This window comes from Ixodes scapularis, unplaced genomic scaffold, assembly GCF_016920785.2.
Source record: "Ixodes scapularis isolate PalLabHiFi unplaced genomic scaffold, ASM1692078v2 PGA_scaffold3__209_contigs__length_174095766, whole genome shotgun sequence".
In the NCBI taxonomy this organism is placed as follows: Eukaryota; Metazoa; Arthropoda; class Arachnida; order Ixodida; family Ixodidae; genus Ixodes; species Ixodes scapularis.
Window position 1 is genome coordinate 146,487,984 of NW_024609868.1, and position 12,779 is coordinate 146,500,762.

Sequence of the window (12,779 nt, forward strand, 5' to 3'; positions counted from 1 at the left end):
TCCTCCACCTCCGTTACCTCTCCTTCTCTGCTCTTCCCTCCTCCTTCTCCTTCCTCCTTTCACCTCCTCTCCTTCTCGTCCCTTCCTCCTCCCCCTCCTTCTCTCCCTCCTTCCCCGTGACGTCACTCGTGGCCCTAGTGACCCTCGTGACGTCACTCGTGACCTTCGTCGTGACCTTCACTAATGACCTTCGTTACGTCACTCGGGACCCTAGTGGCCCTCGTGACGTCAACCGTGACCCTCGTGACGTCACTCGCGACTCTCGTGACGTCACTTGTGACGTCATTATGGGAAACGTCCTATAGTGTAATGCGCGGTTACGCCGACGGCGACGGCGACGCCACTCAAGCCGGAAATGGGTGCCCAAAAACTGCGCTCTAAAATGTTTTATGAGGATTTGTGTTACTAGAAGGGAAGCAACACGACCTGTCCAGGAAAGAAAAATGCCAAAAACACTGCGATTTCAGCGCGCAGATATCTGCCGTGCAGAATCGTGGGAATGGGCTTTTGGAACTGCGTATATGAAGGAACGTATATTACGGAGATGATATTTCGCTTGGATGTTTTATTTTTGTTTGCAGCTCTGAAATTTGAATGTTCATGTTTACCATTTCTTGAATTTACACACCCATTGTTTTAGTTAATTTCGCATGATGAATGTAGATGATATTACTTAGGCACTTTACTTTCTGATAGGTGGTAATCTAAAATGAATTTTGTTTTTTATCAATTTACCCAAAATCTTGTATTTTCTGGAAATTTGAACGTGCTGGAACACTTTATTATCTAGTACACGCACATTAAATGGCTTTTATTCAACATCAATGTCTGTGGAAGTTGAAACGTAGTGAGAAACTCATTATTGTTTAAAGGCGGGACATCCTCAAACAAAGGCCGTTACCAAGATCGGCTCCGCAGGACATCTTGCTCTCATCTTTTGTGTAGCCTAACACGTATTCCATCTTCTGGGTTAAGTACCACTGATGGTACGACAAATCTAAGTGGATCTTGCGTTTGTTCGCATTTAGAGACTTTGTACCTTCTAATAATATTGCATGTGGCCAATTTCACTTCCAGCAGAGCAAATCTTTTTCCGATGCAGACCCGGGGCCCCAGCCCAAACGGGAAATATGCCAACTGTACCTTTTCTCCTTCGCTAAACCTTTCTGGGTCAAACTTAAAAGGCTCTAGCCAAAATTCTGGGTCATGATGAACGTGCCACGTGGGAACTAAGACGTTCACACCAGTCGGAAAGAACTGACCCGATACCGTGGTGTCTTGGGTACAGTGGCGACTAACAAAAAGCACCACGGGCGGATAGAGGCGTAGGGTTTCGCAGACCACCATGTCCAGGCGCTTCAGATGCTGAACGCCATCATATGTCAGCTCTGCTCCATCGGGAAAGGCTTTTGAAATCTCGTTGAAAACACGCTCTTGTTCTTCGGGGTACTTGGCCAACACATGCATAATAAAGGCCAGGGACGATGCCGTTGTGTCGAAGCCGGCGATTAAGAAAAGAAAACAGTTGGACAAGAGATGGCGGTCCTCAAATACTGTAGCATTACTTCCAGACCCCACAGATAATCCTTCTCCGGATGTTTGAGCATCGAGCATGAGCTGAAGCATGTCAGTTGTCCTAGGGCTTTGTCCGCTCCTCCGGAGCTTTACCACGTTTAAAACGTTTTCTGTAATTTTGTTTATGATCTTGTAGTAGCTGGCGTATGGATACAGCCATTCCAGTATTTTTCGGAGGACTGGGAAACGAATTGCATTTACAATGACAGCGTTATCAACGTCTTCGAACACCTTCTGTACGCCCATCAGCAGGGGGTCTGTTGGGTTCTTCTGGCAATCCACCTGAAAACGACAAAACAAACCGTGTATGCACTCTTGATTGTTTAAAGATCTGCAGTTATCAAAAACAAGAATTCAATCAGGTGAGCAAGGGAAACAGACCCGTACCTAGTGTCTGCTTTTGCAAGGATGGGCACGGAGGTACAATTTTCTTGAACACAGCTGTTGCAAGCTCAGATTCGAAGCAATATATTTTGCAGAGCATAGTTCAATCTGCACTGGGAAGTTAATTAAGATTTGGATGCATAACGAACACTTAGAGCAGGCACATATTTTATGATCTTTTGTTGTTGTTGTTTTCTTAATATTTTAGTACTATTCTTTCCAGCGCATTCCACAAGCTCATTTTTGATAGGGTTGGTAACAGCAAAATCTATATCACAATTGTTTCGTGATATAAATTCAAGATATATCCGCGAAAGATAATCCAAATGGATAATCTTTAAAGACCAAACAAGAAACTCTTGAAAAAAAACGTACAACCAGCAGAAACGCAGAGTAAGAGTAAAATATCTTAAGAATTGAAATACGGATCATCCTTCATTGAAGGGAGTATTAGATCTGAATTATGAGGAATTATATAGTCCTTGCAGCATAAAGACAGCAACAGGGTCTTCTCCCACAAAAGCCAAGGCTCGACTCAATAACCACGTCGGAAGGCTTTATAGACATCTGGTGGAGCTCTTCTATCTTCTTTATGGGCGCTAATCTTCAAAAAATAGTACTGAATTACGCCACACTTTTCTTGATGTCATAAGTATGTTATGCTGACAGACTGAAAAATTGCAATTCTCGCACCGGTTTTCACAAGGAAATTGGGGGCTGGAGCACCTCCTGCAGATATTACACTGTGTTTCTCCAAAGGGTAATAATAATCTAAAAAGACGCATAAAAAAACATTCAAGATAACGGGGTCGACATCGGCGGATGTAAAGGTACAAATTCATTTTGATAATTATTTACTTATTTATCTAAATCCGAAATAATATTTGTTGAATACTTGGTTTATCTGTCAGAATCCAATTATAGATGTATTACAGGTCGTGGAACTAGGCTATAACGGCACCATGACAGAACAGCACACGACAAAACAGCACGCGACAAAACAGCACGGTCAAAACAGCACGCATCAAAAAAGCACACCGTCAAAACAGCACGACGACAAAACAGCACGCGTCAAAATAGTACGCGACAAAACAGCACAGCGTCAAAACGGCACAGCGACAGAAGAGCACGTGCCAAAACAGCACGGTGTCAAAACAGCACAGCGTCAGAACAGCACAGCGTCAGAACAGGACATTGACAATAGAACTAGGGTTTGGCGTTTTCGGTTTTAATTATTTTGAAATTCGGCGTACATTTTTCGGTTTTTATTTCAAGCAGAAGTTTTGGGTTGATTGCTGAGGATATTTGTAGACTCATAAACTTTTCATTTTTTTTCGGTTTATTTAAAGGCGTTTGTTTAAAATGAATAGTGAGCAAACCAGGTACTGGATTTCTTATTTGTTGCTGTCTGTGGCAGCGGACGCGACCTGTTCTGCAAGACCTACTGGGGCCCTATCGTGATCTGACATTATAACGTCGTGGGCTCGTATTTGTACACAGGACGAACATGAGCTTTACTACCACTTCGGTCCGAGAGGCAAATATCAAAATCCAAAAATTTACAAGCATTGTACTCAGTGCTTCTTTCCCCCATTTTCACGGCTGCGAGAGGTTGTTAAATCGCGCAGTCCAAGAAACGACAAGAAATCAATCGTATTTATGCCCTCCTCTAGCGGACGGAAGCTAGGGGTGTTAAAAATGTGCGGCGTTTACGAATGCCCTTTAATTTTATTGTTCAGTTCACGATTAAACTTTCTTCTTTGAACAAAGAATTCGACGCACAAATTCCTATCAGGTGAAAAACCCACATTTCGTCCTGAAGACCATTGCGTTGAACCGATCTCGGAGACAGGCTAAAAACTGAGGAAGGAAGTGGTCATACGGTCAGTAATGAAGCACATTCCCCCACCCACCCCTCCAAACGCCCTCGAAAATGCTGACCTCGAGACAGTTAAAACCGAATTAAAAAAAAAATCGTCGTACTTTTACCGGTTTTATCGGTTTAGGCCGAAAACGCTGAACCCTAAATATAGCGATGGAGTTAAAATGCGTGTCTCAGAGTAGGCACTGTAAAGGAATGGAGGGTCTAGGCCAATTCCTCGTACGTCATCTCGTCGACGGCCAATTTGTCGAATCCGTTCTCATGAAGGCTCCCTGGGCAGTACCGAAGCCCTCGGTTTGCGTATTCTGGCAATTTCTCAAGCAGTTCTGCTAATATTGACGCTCAAGTTTGCTGGTGATGTCGTCTACAATAAATGAATCAATCGCACGGCAATGTGCTGTTGTTAGTTGTTAAAAAAAGTGTGTGCCGCAACGGTGTGCTTAGCCCATGCTCTACGGACAACATTGAGGCTGTGGCATGTTTCTGCTTCACCGGTTTCCACTCGATCGAAGCCTTCGTCGGCAATAATCTGTGAATTTAACTCAAAACAACTTCTCGCCTGCACGCTGCAGCCACGTGTTTCCGGGACATTTTATTCACGGCGAATGAACCCCGGAGAATCGGTGCCCATGGTACACCTTGAATACGCTCCACGTTAAAATTACCTTATCTTCCCGGTTCTATCAATGCATCTGAAATCGGCGCATCTCCCGCTTTTTGGGGGGACGCTGTATACGCTTAGGTGGTAATTACGAAACGATGAGTACTACAGAACCTCACCGGACCGCCGCAACGGTTCATAACTTGAACTTATGGATTTCTTTTTCCAAATAACTTTTCATCTTTCGTTGGTTCTAAAAAAAGAAAAAAGAAAAGAAAAAAAAAATACCAGACAACGCGCCCAGCATCGACGCGAAGATATCACCCCTAACTACCCAATCTCTTCAAAGATCAGCGTAGTTAAGTAGTATAGTAACTACTGCTAACTTCGTTTGTTTTTAGCAATAACACAGCAGCACCAGTCGCGACACTGACTTAGAAATGAAATAGGCGATAAATTCCTCTATCACCTAGCGACAATAAACGAAAGGGTTAAGGAGGTTTGAAAATATTCGCGCAGAGAGATGTGAAGAGCGCGCTCGAAGTTGCTACATGCGTGCTGTTTGGTCGCTGTGCTGTTTTGACGCCGCGCAGTTTTGGCACGTGCTCTTCTGTCGCTATGCCGTTTTGACGCTGTGCTGTTTTGTCGCGTGCTATTTTGACGCCTGCTGTTTTGTCGCCGTGCTGTTTTGACGCGGTGCTGTTTTGACGCGTGCTGTTTTGACCGTGCTGTTTTGTCGCGTGCTGTTTTGTCGTGTGCTGTTCTGTCGCGTTCCCGGCTATAACAGTTCTTAGAAGTACACAGGTAAATTATCCGCGATATTGAGTGGGAAAGGTAAGCTGCCTAGAGTCGGCCAAACCAAAATTGAGTGTAAAATAGCACCGAGAGCCGAGCGCTCGATGAAACATCAGACTGCGGCACACTTTTTCTTAGATAAGTGGACATTATTTAGATTTAAATGCCCAGATCGGTTCACAATCTGTCAATACCCACAACCACTGCGAAGGCACACATCACTTTCAGCAATACCGTCTATTGTTCGATTCGTTCAAGGTTAAGGATGATGATTTCTTTTTGTTTTATAAGCACTCACTCTTGAAATCCAAGATTTACCGGAGTTTTGGTGGCAAGTGTAGCACATGACAATGTTAATGAAAAACAGTTTGAAAGTTGCGATGGCACTTGCAAAACTATTTTTAATAGCTATAGCAGAAAGAGACCCGCGAGGCATACAATCTGCGCATGCGTTTAAACATTGTGCTATAATTACAGCGGCTGCTGCGATGTATTTCAGACGATTCGACGGGACGGTGTGCTTGCAACATTATCTGTTTTGAATTATTCATTAACAGCCGGAAGCTAACAGATGTCCAAAAACAACCCACGGACATAAGAATAAAGGTCGGACAAAGTTGTTCATTCTTCATGCGTCTTCTAGTGTTGTTCTGGAACACTTGAAGTTTGAATACCTCTTAAAATACTTCGCACGAATCACTGCTTTTAGGCACAAATCTGCTGACTTATTGAAGAAGTTTTTTTTATTTTTTTATTTTACCATGTTTACAAAGAATTGATATTGGCTCCCGCTTTGGTTGGCAGTCCATGCTAAACTTACTTTTTTGCTCGAGCACCTGACGTCAATACGTGTGGCGTAGCCCCAAGTTTTCATTGACCGACGTTCTTTAGAATATTAACAGGTGAAGGTCCCTGCCTTCGATTGCTGTTCGTGCATCACCGTGCCGCATTATCTTCTTACGCCACAAAATTAATCTCGTAACTTTTTGATCTCAATACATGTTTATGTGAAGAGACGAATTTAGAGCGAAGACAACATCGTCGCTTTTGAGGCTCAAACTGGCCAGGTTTGCTCGTTTCCGCATGCTTTTCTGCCGAGCACGAGTATCTGTCACATCACCTAATCTAAAATCATCAATTTAGTAGAAAAAAAAAATTATATTGTATGATGTCACGATTGTTCTCAAAAACGACAAGAAAACACAAGAGTGGTATGCTTAGTAAATAAGGGCTCTCATCAACAGGTACTGCCAGATGACTTTAGAAAGAAGTTTAACTCTACGTTTGCCGACAACTACAAGGCAGTGTCAATAAACGTGGTCCAGGAAAACTTTGAAGCTCAGCCATGTGCAGAACACGTTGTTTTAAGCGGGGTGTTGAACAAGCAATAGATCAGCGTGTAGCTAGATATCGGTAGAAACACGGTACACGCACACAACTCAGCAGAAGCTGTACGGCCATTAAATGTGGTATTCAAGGCGAAGAAAACGATCCAGATAAAGGTGACACCGACTCAAAAAAAAAAAATGGACGCTGGAATATTAAAAGAGCGACAAAAAGAAGCTTCTACGCTGGAAACATAGTTTAAAAAAGTTGTACAGATGCAGAACACGAAGTATGCGTACACATAGTGTTTACTTCTCCAACAGTATTTTGTGTTGTGGCTATGAACTAAAAGGTGGAAAGCGTTTCAAAAAGGTTTTGGTGCAAATGTCGCTGAGAGGTTACCTCTTGAAAACTGCGCATGATAGTGCAATGGCAGGCCACCGAGACATAAATCGAACCTCCGGCCTGGTGTTAGATGCATTTTATTGGGCGGCAGTACAAGCCGATTTCAAAAGGTTTGTAAAGTCCTGGGTTGCTTGACAAGAAGGTTGTACCAAAAGGTAAACTCAAGATATCTCCACTATTGCGGATGCCCATATTGATAATCTCCCCTTTTGAAAGGGTTACCACATACCTAGTAGGTCCACTCCCAAGTATTTGTAAGGGTGAAAATCGTTGCATTTTGACTATGCCAAATAGTGCCTCGAGGTATCCGGATGCCGCCTCATTAACATCTTGCGAAACTCGTACTATCGCGAAGGAACTTTTAGATATTCTTTTCCGAGTTGGTTCGCTGAAGCAGATCATACTATATCGAGGACTCAGCTTCACACGTGGACTGATGAAAAAGTTAACTCGACTGCTGTCCACTGAGAGATTGCACGCTACTTCCCACAACCCGATATCTAATGGGCTAGTAGAAAGCTAAAATGGCACCTTGCGAATTATGTTGTTTAATATGAGTCAAGAGAAGCCACGCTCTTGGCATCGATACCTAGCGCCACTCCTGTTTGCGCATTGCGAAATGCCGCAAACGAGCTAAGCTTTGCCCAATTCGACTCGGTATATGGTCGTCAGATACGAGGACCATTGACAATGCGGTTGCACGAAGAGCTGGGAACCAATCTCAGGACGACGTATGGGTACGTGCGTGATCATTGCGACTGCCTGAAAGCACAACAGGGCTGGCGCACCATGACCTGGCAACTGTCAATATGTACAAGAATATATGCGGCAAAGAAGAGTCGAAGACGAGGGTTTAAAGTGGCAGATCGCGCCCTGCTCATAATACCATCGAAGAACAAACTTATATTGAATTGGAGGGGTCCCTACAGGGCAGTGTTGTGCCAAATACCCACTAAAAGTATTTAAGATAGGATACTAGATACCCTTTTGAAAATGTATTTATAGTAATATTTAACTTACTTCTACTAGAAACTATCTTGAGTAGAAATAGTAATACCTCGTTAACTCGAACACGGCTATCTCGAAATAATGGTTAAGTCGTAGAATTTTCCTGTCATGGAATGAGCTCCTATGTACACAATGCATTTTGCCCTTGCTTATTTCGAAAGGTTTTCAGGGCGGACTTATGATATCTCGAAATCCCGTCAGCGAAAATCGCAAAAAAAACACGCAAAAAACAACAAAAACTGACACGAAAAATGCGCGGCGTGCCAGAAAAAGAAAACGCGATTGCGAAAAAAAAAAAAAAAACGGAAGAAAACGCGCGAGCGGGAGCAAACAAGACAAAACGATAACCGCGGGTGCGGTGTACGGAGGCGCGGAGAGGATGCGCGATGCGACTCAAAAACGTTTGTTTTATTTATTGTTTTTTTTCAATTTTTTTTTGTTTGTTTTTACGATTTATAATTGAAGAAGCTAATCGCAAGCCGAGGTGTTCGCGTTCCGTGCCCCCTTTCCCTCGAGCGTTTTGTTCCTCTCTGTCTCTCGTTTTCTCTTTACTTCTGGGTTCTTCCGTTCCTTTCCCGGTCGGTCGTCGTCAGTCTCGTGTTTCCCAGAGGTGTCTTGTTCGTTTGGAGTGTCGCTACTCTTTGTTGCTTGTCCGCCATTTTTTTTTTCTTGTGTGTTTCGGTCGTTTTGCGGGGCTACACGAGCAAGGGTCAAGTGTTAATTCGGTCATCGGTTGTGGATTCTCTATTGTTGTTGGCGCGTGGCTCGATTGACCAAGAAGAAGGCGCAGCCCAAACAGTGCAAATCATTGACGCTTGAGAGGAAATTTTTTGTGATCAGAGAAGTCGATGTTGCCGCGATTGTTAGAAGTTTCATTTAAAACATCGCGCGATCAGAGGTAAAAAAATTTCGGTACTTTGCTTACCTCGAATTTTCGCTTTTCTCGAATTTTTCCCCGGTTTTTATGACTTCGAGTTAACGAGGTATTACTGTACTTTTAAAAAAGTACTTGAATTACATTCGAAGATACTCGACGAGTGCGTTGCAACCTGGTATTATAACAATAAAAAAGAAAAAAGACGATGCTTCACACGTGATGACTTCGCTGAAACTCACATTCTGCTTTGATCTTTATGACTTGAAAGAAGAGACTTAGCTGCTGCAATCGAATTTTGAAATAATTCCGGACATGCAACATAGCGTGTACCGAAAGATTTTAGGAGCAAGAGGACTCACGTATTGTAGGCATGGCAACTGGCGTGCTTTAGTTTGACAGCAGGCTCGGCCCATGACGCGTTCCGCAATAAGGTCGTGATATAGCTTGACGCGATTCGGCGTACTTGACAGAGAGTCCGGCTTTGGATATCCCTAACAGCCGTACTTGAAGTTGATCTGGCAGCAAAACGTGATGATGAGTACGCGAATGAACGACAAATGTGCAGGCTCATGAAAAGCATCGGTTAAAGGACAGCTGCCTCTGTCGCTGATCAACAAACAAGAGCAAACATTTTGTCTCCCCGCCAGGGGTGAGAAGGAGTGCTTGTACTTTCGAACTGTCAAAAATATTAGGACCGTCAAGAGGGAAACACAAGTAACTCAAGAGAGCGTCCACAAAGCCGCTTTCAATCCCTGGCTCCCCTGCCGGGGAATTGAGTTGGAGGATTCTGAAAATAAAATGATGTGCGCCTTCGGAGGGAGATAAAGGAAACACTTTTGAACGAGCTTTGGAACCAAAGTTAAGCCACAGTAACCACACATTGGCTTTGAGAAAGCCCAATCTAAGCCACAGCAGCTCTATAAAGCAAGCAGGATCTAGCTTCCTTGGTCGATGTTGTGTTCGCGCTCACTCAAAAAAGTGCTCGCATATTTTCATACCACAAGAAGACACACAAAGGCGGTCCTATATGGGGCTATCCATTTGGTCTTTTGTTGGTGTTCAGAAACTGCCTTTTGCTCATGCCATGTTTCCTGCTCTGTGTTTGGTCGCTGGCCTCCAAGTCTGAAATCGGTTTAGCTTTGCCCTGGTCTCCGACGATCCGTATTTCCGTAGATTGCGGAGGCGACAAAAATAGTCGAAGGTTGAAAAATGTATTTGAGATAGTGAGCATAAGATAGTGAGGAATGTAGTTAAGGTAGAGTAGCCAATATTCTAGAAAAAATGTGTTGTCAAGCTAAGGAAATACTAGCGACCAGTGCTCGAAATACTGTATACTGAGTACAGTATTTAAGCTGGGAGAATCTGCGACAGGGTTCTGCGCAGAAGGAACGAGGTAGATTGCCATACAGACATAGGACAGGCAACGAAACTTTTTCAAATAAATATGCCCAATCTATATGAAGAGCGAGAACCAGTGAGCAGGTGTCCTCAGTGATAGTGCTTAGGGTCACGCCTTTTGATCAACCCAACCCCTCTCCTGATCTGAAATTCACAGAGGGAACAGATTAGCTAATGCTACTTCAAGATTTTAGCCAGGAGCAGAAAAGTGATGTCGTGAACATCTTAGAGATATACAACAAGATATTCACAATTGTGCCGGGCCGGGCGAATCTGTTAAAATGTCGGCTGCAACTGTAAGCGAGCGCCATTCTGTACTGGCTCTTTTATTTTATTTCGCCGAGCGCATTCCAAGCAGGCGCCACTGTGTTTTGCCTTTTTCTTTCATTCGGTGGGCGCAAGGTTCAGTTCTCAGAAGATCGTGATTTATTTGAACTCCTCGGCGCCGGGAATCTCGCACGTGGATGCCCGTGCCATGAAGGCGCGACTGGCTGGCGTCGGGCAGGATGCGGATCGGGTTACAGCCTTGGGCGAGACCAAGCTGCTCAAGAAAACTATGCGGCAGTCTAACAGCGGGACTCAAAGCGAGAGTATGTGTGCGATGGTGGTACGCGACCACCAATACTGTCCGTCTTGTAAACTAAAAAATGTATCGAGAATATTAAATCTAGTGTTTCTTTAATTCCAACAACCCATTTGTCAAGACCTCGTTTATCATCAAGACGTTATTTTATTTGAAACAACCATCGATTACACAACGAGCAAGATATGAGCAGATTCACACTGCTCAATATAAGGTGATCGAAGATGTTAACGAAATGCCAATGTTGCACGTGATTAAAAAGTCGACATCTCAGTAATTTTATCCACAAGTTCTTGCAAAATGTCGGACAAAACCTACCGAGTGTGCATCGACCTTCGGCGACTCAAGGCCTTCAGGTAAGGCCAACTGAACTAAAATAAACATACACACAAAAAAATGTTATACTCACAGATGGATTAACAACTGACTTTTCGTTTTATTCTTCTACTGCTGCCAAGCCATAGGAAGGAAGTATTCTCTTTGGTTCTTCCTTTCTCTTTCTACTTAACGGAATATTTAACACACGAGGAATTTTTTTTCTTTCTCGTGCAGCGCCAGAGAATTAGCACTACTGCACTCATCGCCCTTTTCCTCAATGGCAAGGGCCTTCAAGATTTTACGTCCCAGTTTTTTCCTGCTCCTTGCCACGATGTTTACGTCGTAAAACCGCGCCGGACATTGACACGCACGACAATGGGTTGTCCTTTTCCCGACAGGTGTTTCACTGAAGTTGCGTGCTCCCCTCCCGATTTTTGATGCATCGGCCGGTTTGTCGAATGTAACTTCGGCCGCATGTCAGCGGAATGTGGTTCACAATTTCGTTCTCATACAGGGCGCATTGAGACTTGTGAGCTGTGCCGCACATCCTGTCGCTGTTGCTTCGCTCGTGTACAACCCTGCGACACATGGAATTGGCTTTGTTCGGAGCCAGACACACTACCTAAACGCCTTGGCGTCTAGGAACGTTTTTTTTTTTTTTTTAATTTGTGGGTCATCTCGAGAACACAAAGCGCTGCCACCACCGCATATCGAGTATTTTTCTTTTCCTTTGTAGTGTTATCCGTGCACCGAAATCCGCGCTTGATGGTCCTGCAGACGTGCTCGCCAATCGCAATCAGGAGCGACTTAGGATATCCAGCTTCCTGTAGTTTCGAGACCTAAGTTTTAAAGCTTCGTCCGGCCTGATGGTGACAAATATTAGGCCGGATAGAAGGGCTGTGATGGCCACCCATCGTTTTTCATTCTTGAAGTGCGCTAAGTCACAAGATAGAAACCCTTTGCATGACCCGGCGTGGTATCTCCAGCACAGGTGGTTACCTTTGAAAAAGCCAACGTTGCCGAAGGCGGCGTTGCCGCCTCCAGGCGTTGCCGGAGGCGACCGAAGTAAAGAGCCCTCAAGAATGCCGGAGCGCTCCCAGTCTCCCGACGCCACGCATCGTAACGACGCTCCTGCAATGGTGCCCAACAACCTAAACACTCTCATCGACGCCACGACGCGTCGGCACTCGTGGACACCGGAACGGACTTCTCCTCGGTAAATGGGAGACTCTCGCAACGCCTCTGGAAACTGACTACACCATAGAATGGCCGAAGGGCATGTTATTACCAAAGGGCATGTTATTACACCCGTCGGAAGGTACACCGCCCGGGCTAAGAGTCATGATGAGACGTGTTCAGTGAAGTTCGTTGTTCTGCAGGACTGTGCGAGACGATAGACCCGGAATGGTCTTTTTCTGCGAGTACGGCGCAGTCATCAACCTTGGAGAGAATAGATTTGCGCTTCGGACACCTATTCTGCCACCAGAGAAACCCTATATAACGTCACTGTCCGTCGGAGTCCTCGTCGACCATGTAAACCTTACGCCACGAACATTTGCTTTTGTACCCGTCGGGACAGACAAAGCTCCTTGCGTCGAAGTTCAGCTTCTGGGCAGCGTCCATTTGC

The 12,779-nt window shown here is 44.5% G+C and overlaps 1 protein-coding gene across 1 annotated transcript in view; it reads right to left on the reverse strand.

Moving 5' to 3' along the window:
* Positions 1-930: 930 nt before the first annotated feature.
* LOC120850042 (cytochrome P450 3A4) overlaps positions 931-12,779 on the reverse strand; it is a 34,486-nt gene continuing 22,637 nt past the window's right edge. Inside the window, exon 4 of the mRNA XM_040222386.3 lies at positions 931-1,857. Within this exon, the coding sequence (XP_040078320.2) occupies positions 931-1,857 (927 nt within the window). The remainder of the gene's footprint in view (positions 1,858-12,779) is intronic.